This window comes from Aspergillus flavus, chromosome 2, assembly GCF_009017415.1.
Source record: "Aspergillus flavus chromosome 2, complete sequence".
Taxonomy (NCBI): domain Eukaryota; kingdom Fungi; phylum Ascomycota; class Eurotiomycetes; order Eurotiales; family Aspergillaceae; genus Aspergillus; species Aspergillus flavus.
The window spans coordinates 2,422,934-2,438,063 of NC_092409.1; the positions used below are offsets into that span (position 1 = coordinate 2,422,934).

The window sequence follows — 15,130 nt, forward strand, 5'->3', positions numbered from 1 at the left end:
TTCAAACGAACGGAAAGGAAACTGGAGTGGTAAGGCGCTAGCTCGACAGCGGCCAAACTCTCCATGTCCCATGGCGCAACTCAATATTCTCGAAAGACCAGCGAGTGGGTAAGACAGCGAACCAAAACCAGGGTCTCTGGATATATGTGAAATATTGCGGTGCAACGGAATGAAGTCAGAACTTAGCACAACGATCGATAGCATCATAATATCGAGGGTTGGCTTTTAGAATTGGAATCGGACGATTCGTGGGGGCCGTCAGTAAGAAAGCATGCGGCGGCCGGACATGCGACCGGAGACAGGGCTCGCGGCAAATGGTGAACCTAATAATCGGTTACGGTCTCCAAGGCCGTTACGACACCTCCCAGTAGGGCTGTCTTCCATTTGGGGAGATTGACCGAAAGCAAAGGTTTGAGCGCGGCTCAACTTAGACCTCTGCTTGACCTTCCCGAGGCCACGCTCGCACGCAAATTCGTGCTCCTTGGCAGACATTTCGACGTAGTTCTGGGGGAAGCACAATGTCCGGTGGTCAGAAAAGAAACTGCTATAGCCCCCGTCCAGAATGTACATATCCGGGTAGGTAAGATGTGGATAGTGATCCACGTTAAAAGCACGATCCTGATGACGAATGTATTTTGCCATAATGGGAGCCCGGTGTGCAGAGTATTCGCAGTGCAAAACTAATGCCGTCCTCGGTTTAGGGCTGGCGAACAGCTCCGCGGCAAGATTATCCTTGTCGTTGTAGTTCACAGCCCCATTGATGTGGCCACCTTCATATTCGTACTCGAAACGACAGTCAATGATCATGATATTGTCGAAACGGTCGTTGTATTTCCCATCTATGAGATCCACGAGAATGCTCTTGTCGATGCGAGGCAAAGTATCAGCCTGGTCCTCAGGCAAAAAGTGAGGCAATTGTAGGCTGGGGGTTCCTTCAATGTCGCAGATGGACTGAAGTGGTGCATTTGATGTAAAAGAAGCCTCTTTTTCGACCATTACATCCTCGGGGTTCTCAAACATGCTCAACGAACGTCGGCACTGTTTACGAGGGCGCATCATGGGGTGCGAGTTTTTGCGAATAGATGCCGCCGACGGAGATCCATTTCCACGCACATGGCTCGTCTCTCGGCCAAATGGGGGTCTCAGCCGCGGGTTTACCAAGCCATGGGATGAATGATTCCTCAGGGAAGACCGTTCGCGTGGTGGTGATTCATTAAACATATCCTCCAACGAAGCCGATGTGCTTAACGAGGTCTTGGTTCCCTTACTTTGGAATTTAAACGGCGGTGCTTGGCTCTCTGGTGCGGGCTTAACCATACCCAATTGAAAGGATTGTGCTTTGCTCCTGGCTAGACTGGGCCGAAGGAAGGTTGGACGTCTCCTCCTATAGAAAAATATTGTCAGATCGATATACACTTCATCCATTGACTCTCAGGTTCTTACTCATGCTGGCCCTCCTTTTGTGCAACCAAAGGCGAGTCCTGTAGAGGGCTTGCAGCATTAGATCTCATGGGCGTATCCATGGAGGAGATCTCGATTGTAGGAGTGCGGAGTTCAGCTTCCAGAACGTTGAACGGAGGTTTGTGCGGTAACGGCGACATTTCCATGATATCCAATGCAGGTGAGGAAGACAGTGGAGGTGTTGTCATCGCTTCCTCTATAAACTTGATGAGCATTCCCAGTTCTTCATGCACTATAACACATCAACTCTTACCACGCCTGTTACCATTGCCAAAAAGGTTTGAGGAGAACAAAGACCGTCGTGGAGTAGCCACTTGGGGACTATATGTGGTCAGTTTGTTCCTTTGAATACGCAATCGCACAAAGACATAGGGCACAAAGAAGGGGACAAACCTCTGATCAATATGGAAATTTTGAGACAGATCAGCCGCGAGGCTCGCGGTAGGAGATGTACCTTTTACATTGAAGTAATCGGCACCATGGGCTTTTTTCATAGATAAATCTTTGAAGTTGAAACTGTTTGAATTGAGACCAAACGCAGGGTAAGATGTCCTTGCATCCGAACGAAAACAGTGTCCGAAGAGCACCGATGGGGGCTGCATAGCAGCCAACGGGGATGAGTGTTCCATTGTTGCAGAATGCTTGTTTCTTCGCTAATGCCCCAAACCCGCAAGAACGCCGCAGTCGAATGGTGGGGAAAGAAGAAAGAAAAAAAGAAAGAAGAAAAGAAGCAGTACCAAAAAAGAACAGAGAAGTAGAAGACAGTTATGCCGTATACTATCTACCCGGCATATACTACACGATAGGCGGAGGCGTCTCTGTAACCGCCCAGCTTTCGTATGTTCCTGTTGCCCAATTGCGGAGTGTTGAACCCAGACTTCACTAATCGAATGGTTGAAGAACCGCTTCAGAATCCCTCAGCTAACCAGCATGTAGCGGTACTTCCTCGTGACGAAGCCGTGCGTCTAGAGCGACATGGCTGGCCGAAAATTCGAACAGAAGGTAACCCGGAGCGTCAAACGTTGGAGCAAGCTTTTGAAGATGGGGAGAAACGGGCGAGGGGCTAAGGAGCAACGGAGACTAGGTTAGCATTCTAAGTACTGACATCAGCAGCAGCCCCCGGCGTCTTGGGGGAGGAGGGTTGGTACGCTAATGCATTGGAGGAAACTTACCGAAGCAGAGGGTTTGTCGGAGATTGGGACACACGGAACTGGGCCTGGAGATAGCTCGAGAAATGCAGCATGGGAAATGAGGAACCGTCCGAGACTTAAAAGAAGAATGGACAGATGTTCAGAAGACCCAGAGAAAAGAAAGAGAAGAAGTGAAAAAAAGAGGAGAAAGTGAAGCTGAAGGGATGATCTTGTTGCAATGGCAACGCAAAAGTGGGGATGGATCTCCAGATGCTCAGAAAGAGCTTAAGCGACGACAGGTTAGCTTCTGGTACTAGACGGGACTAGGCTGGTTTGGTTCATCTGCGTCAGAAACCTGTGTCGAACCGGTTTGGATTCTTCACCCGCGCGCCCTTCCTCTGTAGCCCTGCGGACAGGCGAAAGAATGGGTTCAAAAAAAAAAAAAAAACCAAAAAATTGATATTCCCGATCACAGGGATATCGCATTGCAGGTCCTTACTATACTTAGTAATCCTATCTAAGGAATTTAGAAGCATCTATTGAACACCCTTTCTTTCTATTCTTCAATGGAATTAGGTTATTTACACCCGTTTGTTGAAACAGTAATTCCAAAATTGAGCGAAGTCTACTCTGACAGCATAGCGACGTATGTACCTCACAGGTAGCGTCCCGGTGGGTTTTGGTGGCCCGAAGTACCTACAGAGTACATACATCATAGGTCTGGTACTGGTATCATACATACTATACGTACAGTATGTAAGTCAGAGAGGTAGGTACCCGTACAGCGAGGACTAGCCAGCGTCTAGGGCTCTGGGCCCCCCTCGTTGCCGGGACTCCCTTGCCGCCATCAGTAACGCTAGCGGCTGCTCAGCAACCCTTCGCCTATCAGCGTCCTTACTGCTTTACCCGCTGCTGCTGTACCAAATCTTCCCTGGCTGGCTGAGGCATGATCGTGCCTGTCTCACGGGCTACCGAAGGATTTTCTTTCTTCTTTTCCTTTTCTTTTACTAAATATTGGGTCCTCCTTTTTTTTTTTTTTTTTTTTTTTTTTTTTTTTTTTTTTTTTTTTTTCTTTTTGGTTTTTTCTCTCTTTCTGACAATTCACCCGGTACTGCACATTCTTTTTGACAGGTTTCATGTACTAGGAGTGGGACAACCGCCATTTGCTGTAGTAACGGTTTTTTATTTTTATCGATCAAAGGAGCAAGAACGATATTACTCAAACTGGTCATGGTACTATTCACTCATGAAAGCCCTCTAGAAGGAGGCTCCTTTTCCTTCTTGTCTTTCTTAAGCTCCTAACATACGCTAGGCAATCCCGTGCAGTTTCACCATTAAGTTTCCGTCTTAGTCGGAGGAAAGGGTCATGAACGGTTCGATATTAAGAAAAAATGAGAGCAAAAGAAAAAGGAAAAAGAGAAAGGGAAAAAATGTAATAGGCCCATAGTAAAAATTCATCCTAGTCTATCCGTTTGTGCCGCTCCATTTTTCTTCTTTTTTTTAGGGTCCCAGTAATTTCAGTTCCCAAAGAATACCAAAAAAGACAGATCGAATCTAATAACATCTCCACTCGCTCCACTCAGTCGGAAAAAAGAGCTTGTACGGAGTCTGAGTCTCAGGAACGGAAATTCCAAGTCAGATTGAATTTCCCAAACCGGTAAGCTGTCAGTTGTGAAGTTCCTGTAGTGCGGTACACCTCCCAGTAGTCAATCCAATAGTAGGGTTAATACTGCACAACTCCAGAGACGTAAATCTCCGAGCTAACTAGTTCCCCATCAAACCCTATATCCATATACCCTACATCAACTTCTAGCTATAGGGCCTGTGGGGGGCGAAAGACGGTACAGAGAACAGAAGGTACTGTATCACCTCAATAATTCCCAGAGCAAAACGGAATACGGCAAGATGGCCGGATTAGCCTAATAAGGGAATGCCTTTACGAATCTCCTCCCGTCCAGCATGCCAAGGAAATCCCCACATGCGGTAGTGACTTCCATTGAAGATATCTTGACTTTCAGATGACTTGGGGGGTATCTTACGATCTACATACCAATCGTGCAGGGCTATTTGAGTCTCGGGCATGGTAACGGACCGTCGGTTCGAACAATTTACACTTACCCGAAGGAGGAGGGAGGTTAACTGTAGCTCTCGAGAAACTGATATCTCAACACGAGGCATATCAATCGATCTCCAGGTGCATAGTCCTCCCCGCAGTGTGCTCGTCATACATTAGAAGACATAGTGTGTCCTTACTTGCGGAGAAACTGTACTTAGGATCACTATGGTTCCGATTCGGGCGACTTCAGCATTCTTGCTAGTCCTGCCAAGGGGTATCTTCATCCCTTCCTACTAGAGCCCTCCTTGTACAATTCCTATTCTTGTCTTTCCCCTCATACCGCAGGTAACCTTGCAAATGTTGCTATTGATTCCTCATTGTCAATTGATGCGATTTGTCAAGGGAACAATTGCCTTTTCCCTGGGCCTTTTTGACTTTCTTTTTCCTTTGCAGACCTTCTCCCAGCGGCGTATGTGGGGAACATATTGCAACTAGTTCCCCCCAGTTGACGACGTCACCAATAGCACTCACTAATCAAATCACTCAATTTATTATGGGCTACGCTCTAGGTTTCTCGAGGTCCCCGCTCTGATGGATCGGCTTTCTTCGATCGTGCATTATCAGTCTAGAGCCCACACGTGCTGAGCAATCCGCCACTGCGCACGGAATGGTCCTCTCGGCCAGTGGAAGACGCTGCGACAACCAACTAAGTATGGAACTTGAACTATCTAATAATCTAACTAACTCCTAGCTCCTACACCGCCACAAATGGGGAACTTTCAAGCAAACGAATGTTGCCATTGCCTGGGTTCAGCCTCGCAATGGACTGCTAGTCTGCTACCCTATTACGCCGCAGCCCCTCACCTCTTGAGACACCGGTTGGCGCCAATGTTTATCCCGGTCCATGTCGGAGCCGTCGCGGAGGAGAGAGGGCCCGACTTGAGCGAATATTACGCCATGGATCGGAAATCGTTATCTTGAGGCTCATAGGGTCGCTCGAGGGGCGCCCGGATCGCGCTGAGCCCAATGACAATAATATTGATTTCGCAACCAAGACTCAGTCTAAATTTTTTTAGTTTGTGCGATCCTTTTCGCGCATTGGCCCGATCGCGACATTTGTAAGCTTTTGGGCTTCGCTTGACATTCAGCTGAGCAGTCGCGGTCGGCAAGCACGGAGGGACTAGTGGTGACTATCATCGTATCTCGGGCCCTCCGATCTTTAGGGTGAGATGTGAGAAGACCAGGATTGCGATCCATCATCGTAGCCGCCGTGACAGGACCATGTGCTGCGCATTGCAGGGAATCAATCAATCTGACGGCCAATCCAAACAACTCCGAGGTCCGGACTAAGGCATCATCGTCACCTCACCAGTTGTTTCGGTCTGGCCGTCGCATCAGAGCCTTGGAGCCTTGGCCCGAGTTCCCCCTGCGGGGTTTACCCTGCCTTAGTCTATCTCATTGGCCCGTCGGGGCGCTCTTTAGCGCTCGTGCTACTTTGTCTCTCTGCAACTTTACTCGGTCTTATCCATTGTGTACGGAATACTCCGTACGTACTCGAAACTTGTTACTAAATATTGCTCAACCTCGACAAAAAGTGGGTAGGATGGTGATGTCACATGAGGTGGGGGAGGAGAAAGAAAGAAAGGATTTCTTGCATCTCCCAGCTTTGTCTTTCCTTGTCCCCGCGCCCGATGTCATGACTCTTGTTTCCAAAACTCTATGCCGTGTCTAGACGTCAGCACTACTGCTTGCATATACAAATCTACAGATAAGGTAGTATGTTGTCCATGGTTGTCCATGGGTCGTGAACTAGTAAACAAACCGAACCTTGGAACCGAGACCCCGAAACGCGACCATCGTGCGCAGTCCCGTGACTTGGTCGATGGTTGACTTCAATGATATCACCCTGCTGCCGATCCTCCTTCACCTCCTCACGCACCTTGCTTTTGGCTGGCAAGGTTGATTCCCACATTCTCCAAACCACACGTGTGAGATTTGATCAATTATTCCACCCTGCGCTTGGGTCCCTCCTACTATCTCCAGAGATAATCTATTTTCGAGCTACTACTGCACACAGCCCTTATCAAACCCTCACCTTCCCGTTTCGAGGTAGTCTACTGATTATCTCGATGCGGGAGCGATCGGCAGAGCTATTACTAGTACTGTCGTGCTAATACGCTGTAGCTCGACAACTAACAGACTCACTAACAGCCTTACTCTCACTAACCTCGCCTTGCTATTCGTCCGTCCACCACATTCTTGGCGTTTGCCGCCCGCTCGACTCCTGCCATGTGCGTGGTTCCAAAGTCTGACATTTACTGGTACTCCAATAACTCACTAAGACTTTCAGAAAATAATCCAGTTATCCACTATGGTCTATACCTACACTTTCAATACAACATCTTTCCTCAATCTAGGAGTTTGTTATTTGACTCCCTGAATCAATATCCTCCCCCATACATAACGTAGGGCACCGAGAGTTAAGTAGCTCAAAGCTTATTATTTATAAACTCCGCATCTGCCATGGATCTGGATGCGATGCAACCCCACTCCCATCCCTCGATCAATGAGAAATCTAAAACTTGCAGATGGCGACTGATGTGGTCGCTTATCATTGATTGAGACTCGGTATGAGATCCGATCCATGCATCTTGTCTGGTCGTCTAACTTTCTCCGCTCGTATATTGACGACCGTGCACATTGATTGAGTTGTCCTGCTCTGCCTGATATACTTTTTATCCGCGATAGTCGAAGAGATCCTGAAACTTAGATGCTCGATAGAGCCCTGTCGCCTACATACGGAGTACATGATCATATCTCGCCACCAGACTATGCATTGATATCAATCAATATTTACCCCATGTATACCACCACACCCTCGTGCTCGCAAAACCCCTCACCCAAACCACCAATCTCTCACGCGAGGGCAAATAAACACATACACAGAAACAAACACTTGCAGCACTAATAACGTGTCCATATGCAAGTAATTACTAACCCCCAAAGGGCGGAGATTGAACACCTACCTTACCACCCCTCCATCCCTAGATTATCCCCCGCACCCCCTATAGAACCTAGACTCCAATACCCACGACCCCCAAAGTAACACCCTCATCCAAAACAACTCAACCAAAAAAAGACTAAACCAATCCACCCAAGATGAAACCAATACTAACCCCCTTCTACTCCCCCGACTCATCCCAATAACCGTTTAAATCTCCTATCCTCCCTCCTACGCAGAAAATTCTCCGATAATCAACGTCCCCACCACCCTTGCTTCGACCTCCACCCCTTCGTAGGTAATACATAACCCTGTCCTGCCCTACGCTACACGACTCAAACACCGCCAAAACAGTGAAAGAGAGAAAGGAGGGGGAGGAGAAGCGAAACCTCACCGCCAGAGTCTGATTTACGTGCCTTACTGCCCATTGCATATCCATTCTTACATGGTAGATACTAGAACGAGTGGATCTTGGCTTAACGGTTTATCTTTTCCCAGAGGGGTTGGCGTGGGGATTTGTGTTCCATACTGAGCTCTTATCTTAACAAATACCTTGTTTAGAAAGAGGAGGTGGATCTAGTATTGAGGGTATTGGGAATATGTGCGATTGATAGGAGATTTCAAACCCCGGGGGTAATAGAGTTCCTATGTTTCATGGTTCATGGTTCAGCTAGACGAGAATCCTGGGGAAGTGGCTGGGGATAATGTTGGTACGTATACTCGAACTTGCAGATCTGTACACTACTTGCAAAATAGACTTCTATTAGATAGAACGTTAAATGGGGTTAGGGACATCTAACGGATATCCTATCTTGGCCCACGGTTGATGAGTGAATTCAACATGCCATGTCCTTCAGCGTCAATGGGCCCGCATTCCGCATTCCAGGCTGCCGGCCAACGAGCGGCGGCTTTCATTTGTGGAATGCTCAACGGGGATGCGTACCTGATCTTGTCTATTCTGGCATTGATATGAAAGGTATGTATGTGGTGGGTGAGTTCGGCGTAGGTTAGGGTATGGTGAAGGTTGTGAGTAGTTTGCATTCTTGGGGATAGACTATGAACTAGGGAGTAAGGGGGTCTTGGATGGTCTGGTTTTATTGTATATCTGATAGCAGTTTCACCATTGATTGGAGGTATATGTCTACTATAGGGTAAGGATTGGCGTGTAGGGACTAACTAACATGTTGCAAGGGGGGTTTTGACCCTGTTGGTAGTCTTGGGATGGGCTTGGCTGGAGCTTCTATGATGCTTGGTAGTGGGGTGGATGAGCTTAGCAGGATACATTGTTGTCGATGGAGTGGTATTCGTTTGAGTATTTGTTGATGGCTGAGGTTGGTGACGAGATAGGCGATTGATTGACGGAGTTGGTTGAGAGCTTTGATCGAGCTGTTATTTCGACCAGGTTGAAGAAGCATTCCGTTGTTGGTTTTTGTTTAGGTTCAGAGTGGGAGTACTGGACATGTTAGCTTGGGGCTCAGGGATTGTTGAGTCTATGGGCGAAGGAGGCCTCGCATTGTCAATCGTTTGTTGTGGTGAATTCATAACAGTCTTAGTAGCTCGTAGCCTCTGATATGGTTTATCCTGTCAGAAGCAATCTAGTTTGTGAGATTGTAAATGGTTGGAGAATCGCTGTGTTGTCGGAGCAAACACGTCGTCTCGAATAGTTTGACTATCTCGATATATGTAACCAACCAAAAATGTATACTAACAGGACATCTTGTCAGTGTTCACAAGGATATGTTGTAGAGATCGCTAGAATATATGCCATTCATCCAGGATATTAGCTGGGAATGACTCTAGCTTTGCATCATAAACTATCAGACACATCAACAAAGACCACTGGTAGGAGACTGCCCCGATAAGATATGTCTCGAAACACTGTAGTAGAGAAGATTTGTTGCTCGTCGTTTTACTTGAATCATCTAACATCTGCTATATTGTCTGACGGCCATGATCTGTCATATACTTGGCTCCACCCGCAAACGTGTGGTTTTCATATAGAAGACTAACATTGCCTTATAAATATATACTTCCTGTTCTCAATCTTCACACAATGGACTAGTCAGCACCGAAGAACGACACAATACGCGACATACAGCTTCTAAAGAGAACATTACACTTCTAGAACACTTTCCCTGCCATTATTCACTCGACAGCGGACTCTCCTACCCAGCTAGCTGGAACATATGATCCCAGGCTTACAGGCTTTTGAAAAGTCACAGTCCGGATTAAGAGTGTTTAGGGCGCCTCGGGATACTCCAGCTCAATGGACTCCTAAAATGGCAACAAGTCCTTCTAGATATATTTACTTTCGGTGCTGATTATGTTCAAGGACTCGTTAGTGCCGACTCACTCAAAGATTGCCCGTGCTGAGCTGATCTCAACATATTCCTTGCCAAAGTGGCTACAACTGTACAGGAACTGTCACTTAAAACTGCATCGAGTGTGGCTCAATGCAGAATTGGAGACGCTGTCTACACTAGGTCTCCGAAGCCGTGTCGAGGTATGTATATAAAAAGCACAAGGTCCTGTGCCCCAGGTAACTGGATGCTTCTCATTATAGGTTCATGGAGCGAATATGCGCTTTCTACGGAGGATAATCTTCTCTCAAGCTATGCTCATTGTACTCGCGGATGCAGCATCTCTTCCTTGGTCGATCTGACCCTCCTTCAAGAGCTCCCGAAATTTGGCTGTGATCTATCCGGCAAAACCGTTTTATCACTTGGGACAGTATGCAGTACCTACCCCATCAATAAATTATTCTAATATTCTACTTACAGCGAGTGGACCCGTGTCATATGCATGTCAACTAGCCAAGAACGTTTTCAAAACAGGGAAAGGAACCACTAGTCTCCACGCCGAAAGTCCCGAGAGTTGAAGAATTGATAGATGACTCGGCAGAGTAAATATTGTCTGCTAGTGTCTTTTCTCAGCCACAATGGCTGACCTCACCTGTACCGTGGCCACTTCTGCGACCGTATGGATGTATCATCTCAGTTTCTACGCTTCCGCCTGGTGATCTGATGCATCTACCGCAAAACACAACAATATCGATCTACGTTTAAGTGGCGCTCAATCTGCAGGAGTGCTACCGGAAAAGGCGAACACGGTTCCAGAATGTTCGTTCTGAATACGTTTGGGTGGAGCCACAAGGCCGGGATTTGGATATGTTGGGCAACTAGATTGAGGAAAAGTGACTAGGAAATGCTGTTGGCTTTTGTACCTTTTAGAGGGTTCGATAAGCATGTCAGATTGTGTATAATGCTCGAAGGGAATTGGTAAAGGTGTTATGGAAATGGAATATTGACATTAAAGCACTGGAAGAACAAACAGAGTCTCCATTTTTTCAAGTCAGATGAAAGCCTTCGGAACTATATCGTACTACGTAACATACGGTCAGTACAAGTAACTGTGTTGATATTACCTGGTGTATATCAATTTTCATTTCGGAGAGATTATTTGGTATCATTGGAATAAATCATGTAAAATTTACTAGTATTGAAGTGTCATATAATTGCACAAGTAAAGGCCTGTGCATTGTGATATATAGTGTGGCAAGAAAGTGACTTTGTGACCTATTGTTGCATAGCTTATACTGTTTGACATGTAATTCTCCACAGAGGTCATAGATGAGAGACCATATTAAGAATTGCATCAAGCATATATTACTCTGTACGCATCATCACGAACGTAATGCAATTGCTGAAAGAAGAGTCTTGGTCTTTGCAAACTGTCCAAATCCCGAGTGCGGAAAAGAGTCGTCCGGTCTCGAACACGGAGTCATGCGAGCACATTTAATATATTGGGTCACATTGAATATTGAGATGAGAAATTACATAACCAGGAATGATCTTCAATCTTTTCATGATATTCGGTGGACGTTGCTATACTTAACGTGTTTATATTGTTTCGTCGTTGCTGTAGAAATAGACACCTTACGCAAAATAGCAGGCGGTGGAGGGTTTAAAGCGGTGATCGATTGCTTTTATCAGATAACGCTAACCCAAAGCGGTAAGTAACCTTGTCGCAAAATGAATTTTCGTTGGGTCAAACCATCGACATTGCATAGTAAATCTTCAGACAACATCAATATAAACATATCAAATCCGTTTTATTCTTCGTGTGGCGCCAATCTATATTTGGAGAGCCCGTGAACTTTGATAAAACGAACCCTCTTTCCCGCTGCAATGGCGCAAAACCAGGCCGGTTCTAAGAAGAGACGCCGCGAGCCAGTCAACGTTGATACCAAGCTGGTGGAAATTTACGAAGATCTCGCGAGCGAGAAAGATGAGATCAGACTGAAAGCTGCGCAAGCGCTGGTGTCGCAATTTACGCCCGACAAGAATGCTACAGATGACCAGATCCAAAAGACTCTGCGGAGACTTTTCCGCGGCCTCTGCAGTAGCAGAAAAGCTGCGCGCATTGGTTTTTCTATCGCCTTGACTGAGATTCTGTCTCAAATTCTTTCCAGCCCCAGAGAGTCTTCAGAATTTGATATCCCGAGGGTAGTAGGGTTCTGGGAGTCACAGTCTAGCGCTTCCGGAAGCGAGTCGGGTCAGGTATGTATAAAGATTTCCTATTTGTGTCCAGTTACTAATGAAAATATAAAGGAACAAAGAGATCATCACTTTGGACGTTTATTTGGTGCAGAGGCTATTATCAAGTCTGGTATTCTTTTCAAGCCCAACGCGCCTTTCTCTGAGTGGACTAAGCTCCTAGACCTGGTCTTTGATCTGGCCAAGAAGAAGCCCTGGATCAGGGAAGAATGCGGTTGGATCGTCTACCGCTGTGTCTATGAATTATCTGCTCAGAAGGCCGAAGCAAAGTTTGTGGAATCCGCTCTTGAGCGCCTTTGCACAAATGAGCTGGCACGGACGCCAGAGGGAGTTGCTATTTGGCTAGCAGCCAAGGACTTATTCCCTAAAGTGAAACTTCCTAGTAAAGTTTGGAAACATGACGACCCACTAGACGTCAAGGAGAGGAATCAGCTGGCAAAGGTCATGAAGGAATCTTCAGTGTCCGAGGCTGAAGGTGAAAATAAGGGTAGCAACCCCAAGTCATCGGGCGTGTGGAATTCAAAGCTTCACTTTGCTTGGGATGCTGTGTTGTCTAGGCTCAGCGAAACCTCAGCAAAGGAGAGCAAATCGAAGACCTCTCGGCTTAGCTTCAGTGATTTCTGGACAGAGGTTGTCGACAGTAGGTCTTCTAGTTTACCCCAACAAAGGTATTGGTTCTAACTAGTCTTAAACAGATGGTCTCTTTGCCGCTTCCTCCTCGGACGAGCGTAAATACTGGGGTTTCCTCCTCTTCGTCAAGGTGTTGAATGAGAGCCCCTTGCCATTGGCTTCCCTTGTGTTCACAAAGAACCTTGTGAGATGCCTTACAAATCAGCTCGCTGTTGAGGACCGGTACCTTCACCGTATGGCGGCTAAGGCTGCAAAGACTATCCAGACCCGCGTGTCAAAGGAACCCGAGTTTGCCGCAGCTTCGATCAATGGTTTGATGGGCTCGGCGGGCTCAGTGAACTTTGATCAAGTCACCAAGACCAAGACAGTGGAGAAGATCGTGATCGAGGCCAACTTAGATGCCCTCAAGCAGATTGTGCCCCTCTTCGAAAAGCTCGTCGCATGCCCGGGTACAAGTGACAGCAAAGCTGCTGCCTCAAGCCGCCAGTTCCTTGCTGGTTTGCTTCTGTCCATTGTTAGGTCTCGGGCTTCCGCTAGCGATGAATCGGAAGAGGGTGCTAAGGAGGTGCTCGAACAAATTCTGTTCACTTTCGTGCGATTTGCCTACTTTGTGGAGAAAGAGGGTGACAGCCGCGGTCAGACCGCTGCTGAGCCAGCCCTCACTGAGCAGACTCAGGAGCTCTTCCGGAGCAGGATCAACTCCTGCCTGAACAGCCTAATCGCCAACCAGAAGTACGCAACTGCTCTTCCTTATGCAGTTGTCCGCAAGGTTCGGGATGCAGCTAAGTCGGAGGAGTATGGCAAGTTTATCATCGCTATGGATGATACCCTGCAGGATTCAGTGAAGGGCGCATTTAAATCGCTGAAGAAATTGTCAAACACGGTTCGTCAACCCAAAATTGCTTATTACCCCCATTGAAAACCCAGTCTAACAAATATACAGGAAAAGAAGGGTGATGCCGCTGGCGTCGATGCATTCAAGCTTCTTTACTCTATGACCATCCTTCAGGTGTACAACGGCGATGCTGATGCTGTTTCCATGCTGGACGAACTTGACTTCTGCTTCTCAAAGATTTTCGGAGACAAGAAGTCTAAGAAGGACGAGACAGCAGATGCTTCCGATGCGCTGGTGGAAATTCTTTTGAGTTTCGCTTCGAAGCCTTCCCAGCTCTTCCGCCGTATGAGTGAACAAGTTTTTGGTGCCTTCGCCGATAAGATTTCTGAGAATGGACTGGATTCTCTGGTCTCCGTATGTGCTTTGCTCTTTATTCTGATGTTCATCGGGACTAATCATAAATCTCTAGATCTTGGAAGCGAAAGAGAGTCTTGCGGGTCAGCAAGAGATGTTCGAACAGGACGATGAAGGAGAAGAAGACGAGGAGATGATGGATGTTGATGAAGACGACAGTGACGTCGAAGTCATCGACGCAGAGGGCTCAAATGATGACGAAGACGAAGACGACGAGGAGGAGGGATCTGAAGAGGAAGAAGATGGAAACGATGACGAAGAAGCTATCTTCGAGGCCAAGCTTGCCGAAGCACTCGGACCGCACCGTGCAAACCAAGACCTGAACGATGACGATGAAGGCTCAGACGCCGACATGAACGACGACGAGATGGAACAGGTAGACCAGCAGCTCGCTAAGGTGTTCCAGGCGCGCCGGGATGCCCTGAGCAAAAACAAAGACAAGAAAGACGCAAAGGGCAACATGGTTAACTTCAAGAACCGTGTTCTTGACCTTCTTGAGATTTATGTCAAGAAGTGCCACTCGAAACTCCTGGCTCTCGATCTCCTTCTCCCTCTTCTACGTCTTACTCGCAAGTCTACCGTCAAACAGATCTCGAACAAGGCCAACTCCGTGCTGCGCGATTACACGAGACTGTGCAAGGGCTCTGCTCTGCCCAAGTTAGAGTCCGTTGAGCCTGCCTGGGAGCTCCTGAACTCGATCCACAAGGAGGCCAGCCACAGCGGCCCGCCCTCGCACGCTTCGGCTTGCAGCCAGGCAAGTCTTCTTATGGTTAAGGTTCTCGTCGCACACGACAAGAACAACATCTCGGGCATTGTGGATGTCTACGCCGAGACCCGAAAGCAGCAGTTCCTCAGCAAGAAATGCCATGTCCAGCCTTCGTTCTTCAGCGAATGGAGCAACTGGTGTGTTTCCGCCAGCAAGCAGATGAAGAACTGAGCGTTCTTGTCTCCCAGATTAGTACATAGATTTCTCTAATAAAAACAGCAACTTTTATGATACTGTAACACATTCCAACATATCCAGAACACAGAACCAAAGGTATCTCA

At 47.2% G+C, this 15,130-nt stretch overlaps 2 protein-coding genes across 2 annotated transcripts; one reads left to right on the forward strand and one right to left on the reverse strand.

Annotated features, from left to right (window-relative positions):
* Nucleotides 1–258: 258 nt before the first annotated feature.
* Nucleotides 259–2,090, reverse strand: F9C07_3074 (uncharacterized protein; the record flags this gene model as incomplete). The annotated part of the gene is made up of 4 exons (XM_041289569.1): nt 259–1,384; nt 1,444–1,657; nt 1,715–1,782; nt 1,855–2,090. The coding sequence occupies 4 exons, from the start codon at nt 2,088–2,090 to the stop codon at nt 259–261; spliced, it is 1,644 nt and encodes a 547-aa protein (XP_041142611.1).
* A 9,745-nt stretch (nt 2,091–11,835) lies between these two features.
* Nucleotides 11,836–15,020, forward strand: F9C07_3073 (putative DNA polymerase V; the record flags this gene model as incomplete). The annotated part of the gene is made up of 5 exons (XM_041289563.1): nt 11,836–12,207; nt 12,259–12,844; nt 12,900–13,717; nt 13,778–14,083; nt 14,139–15,020. The coding sequence occupies 5 exons, from the start codon at nt 11,836–11,838 to the stop codon at nt 15,018–15,020; spliced, it is 2,964 nt and encodes a 987-aa protein (XP_041142612.1).
* Between the last annotated feature and the right edge of the window lie 110 nt (nt 15,021–15,130).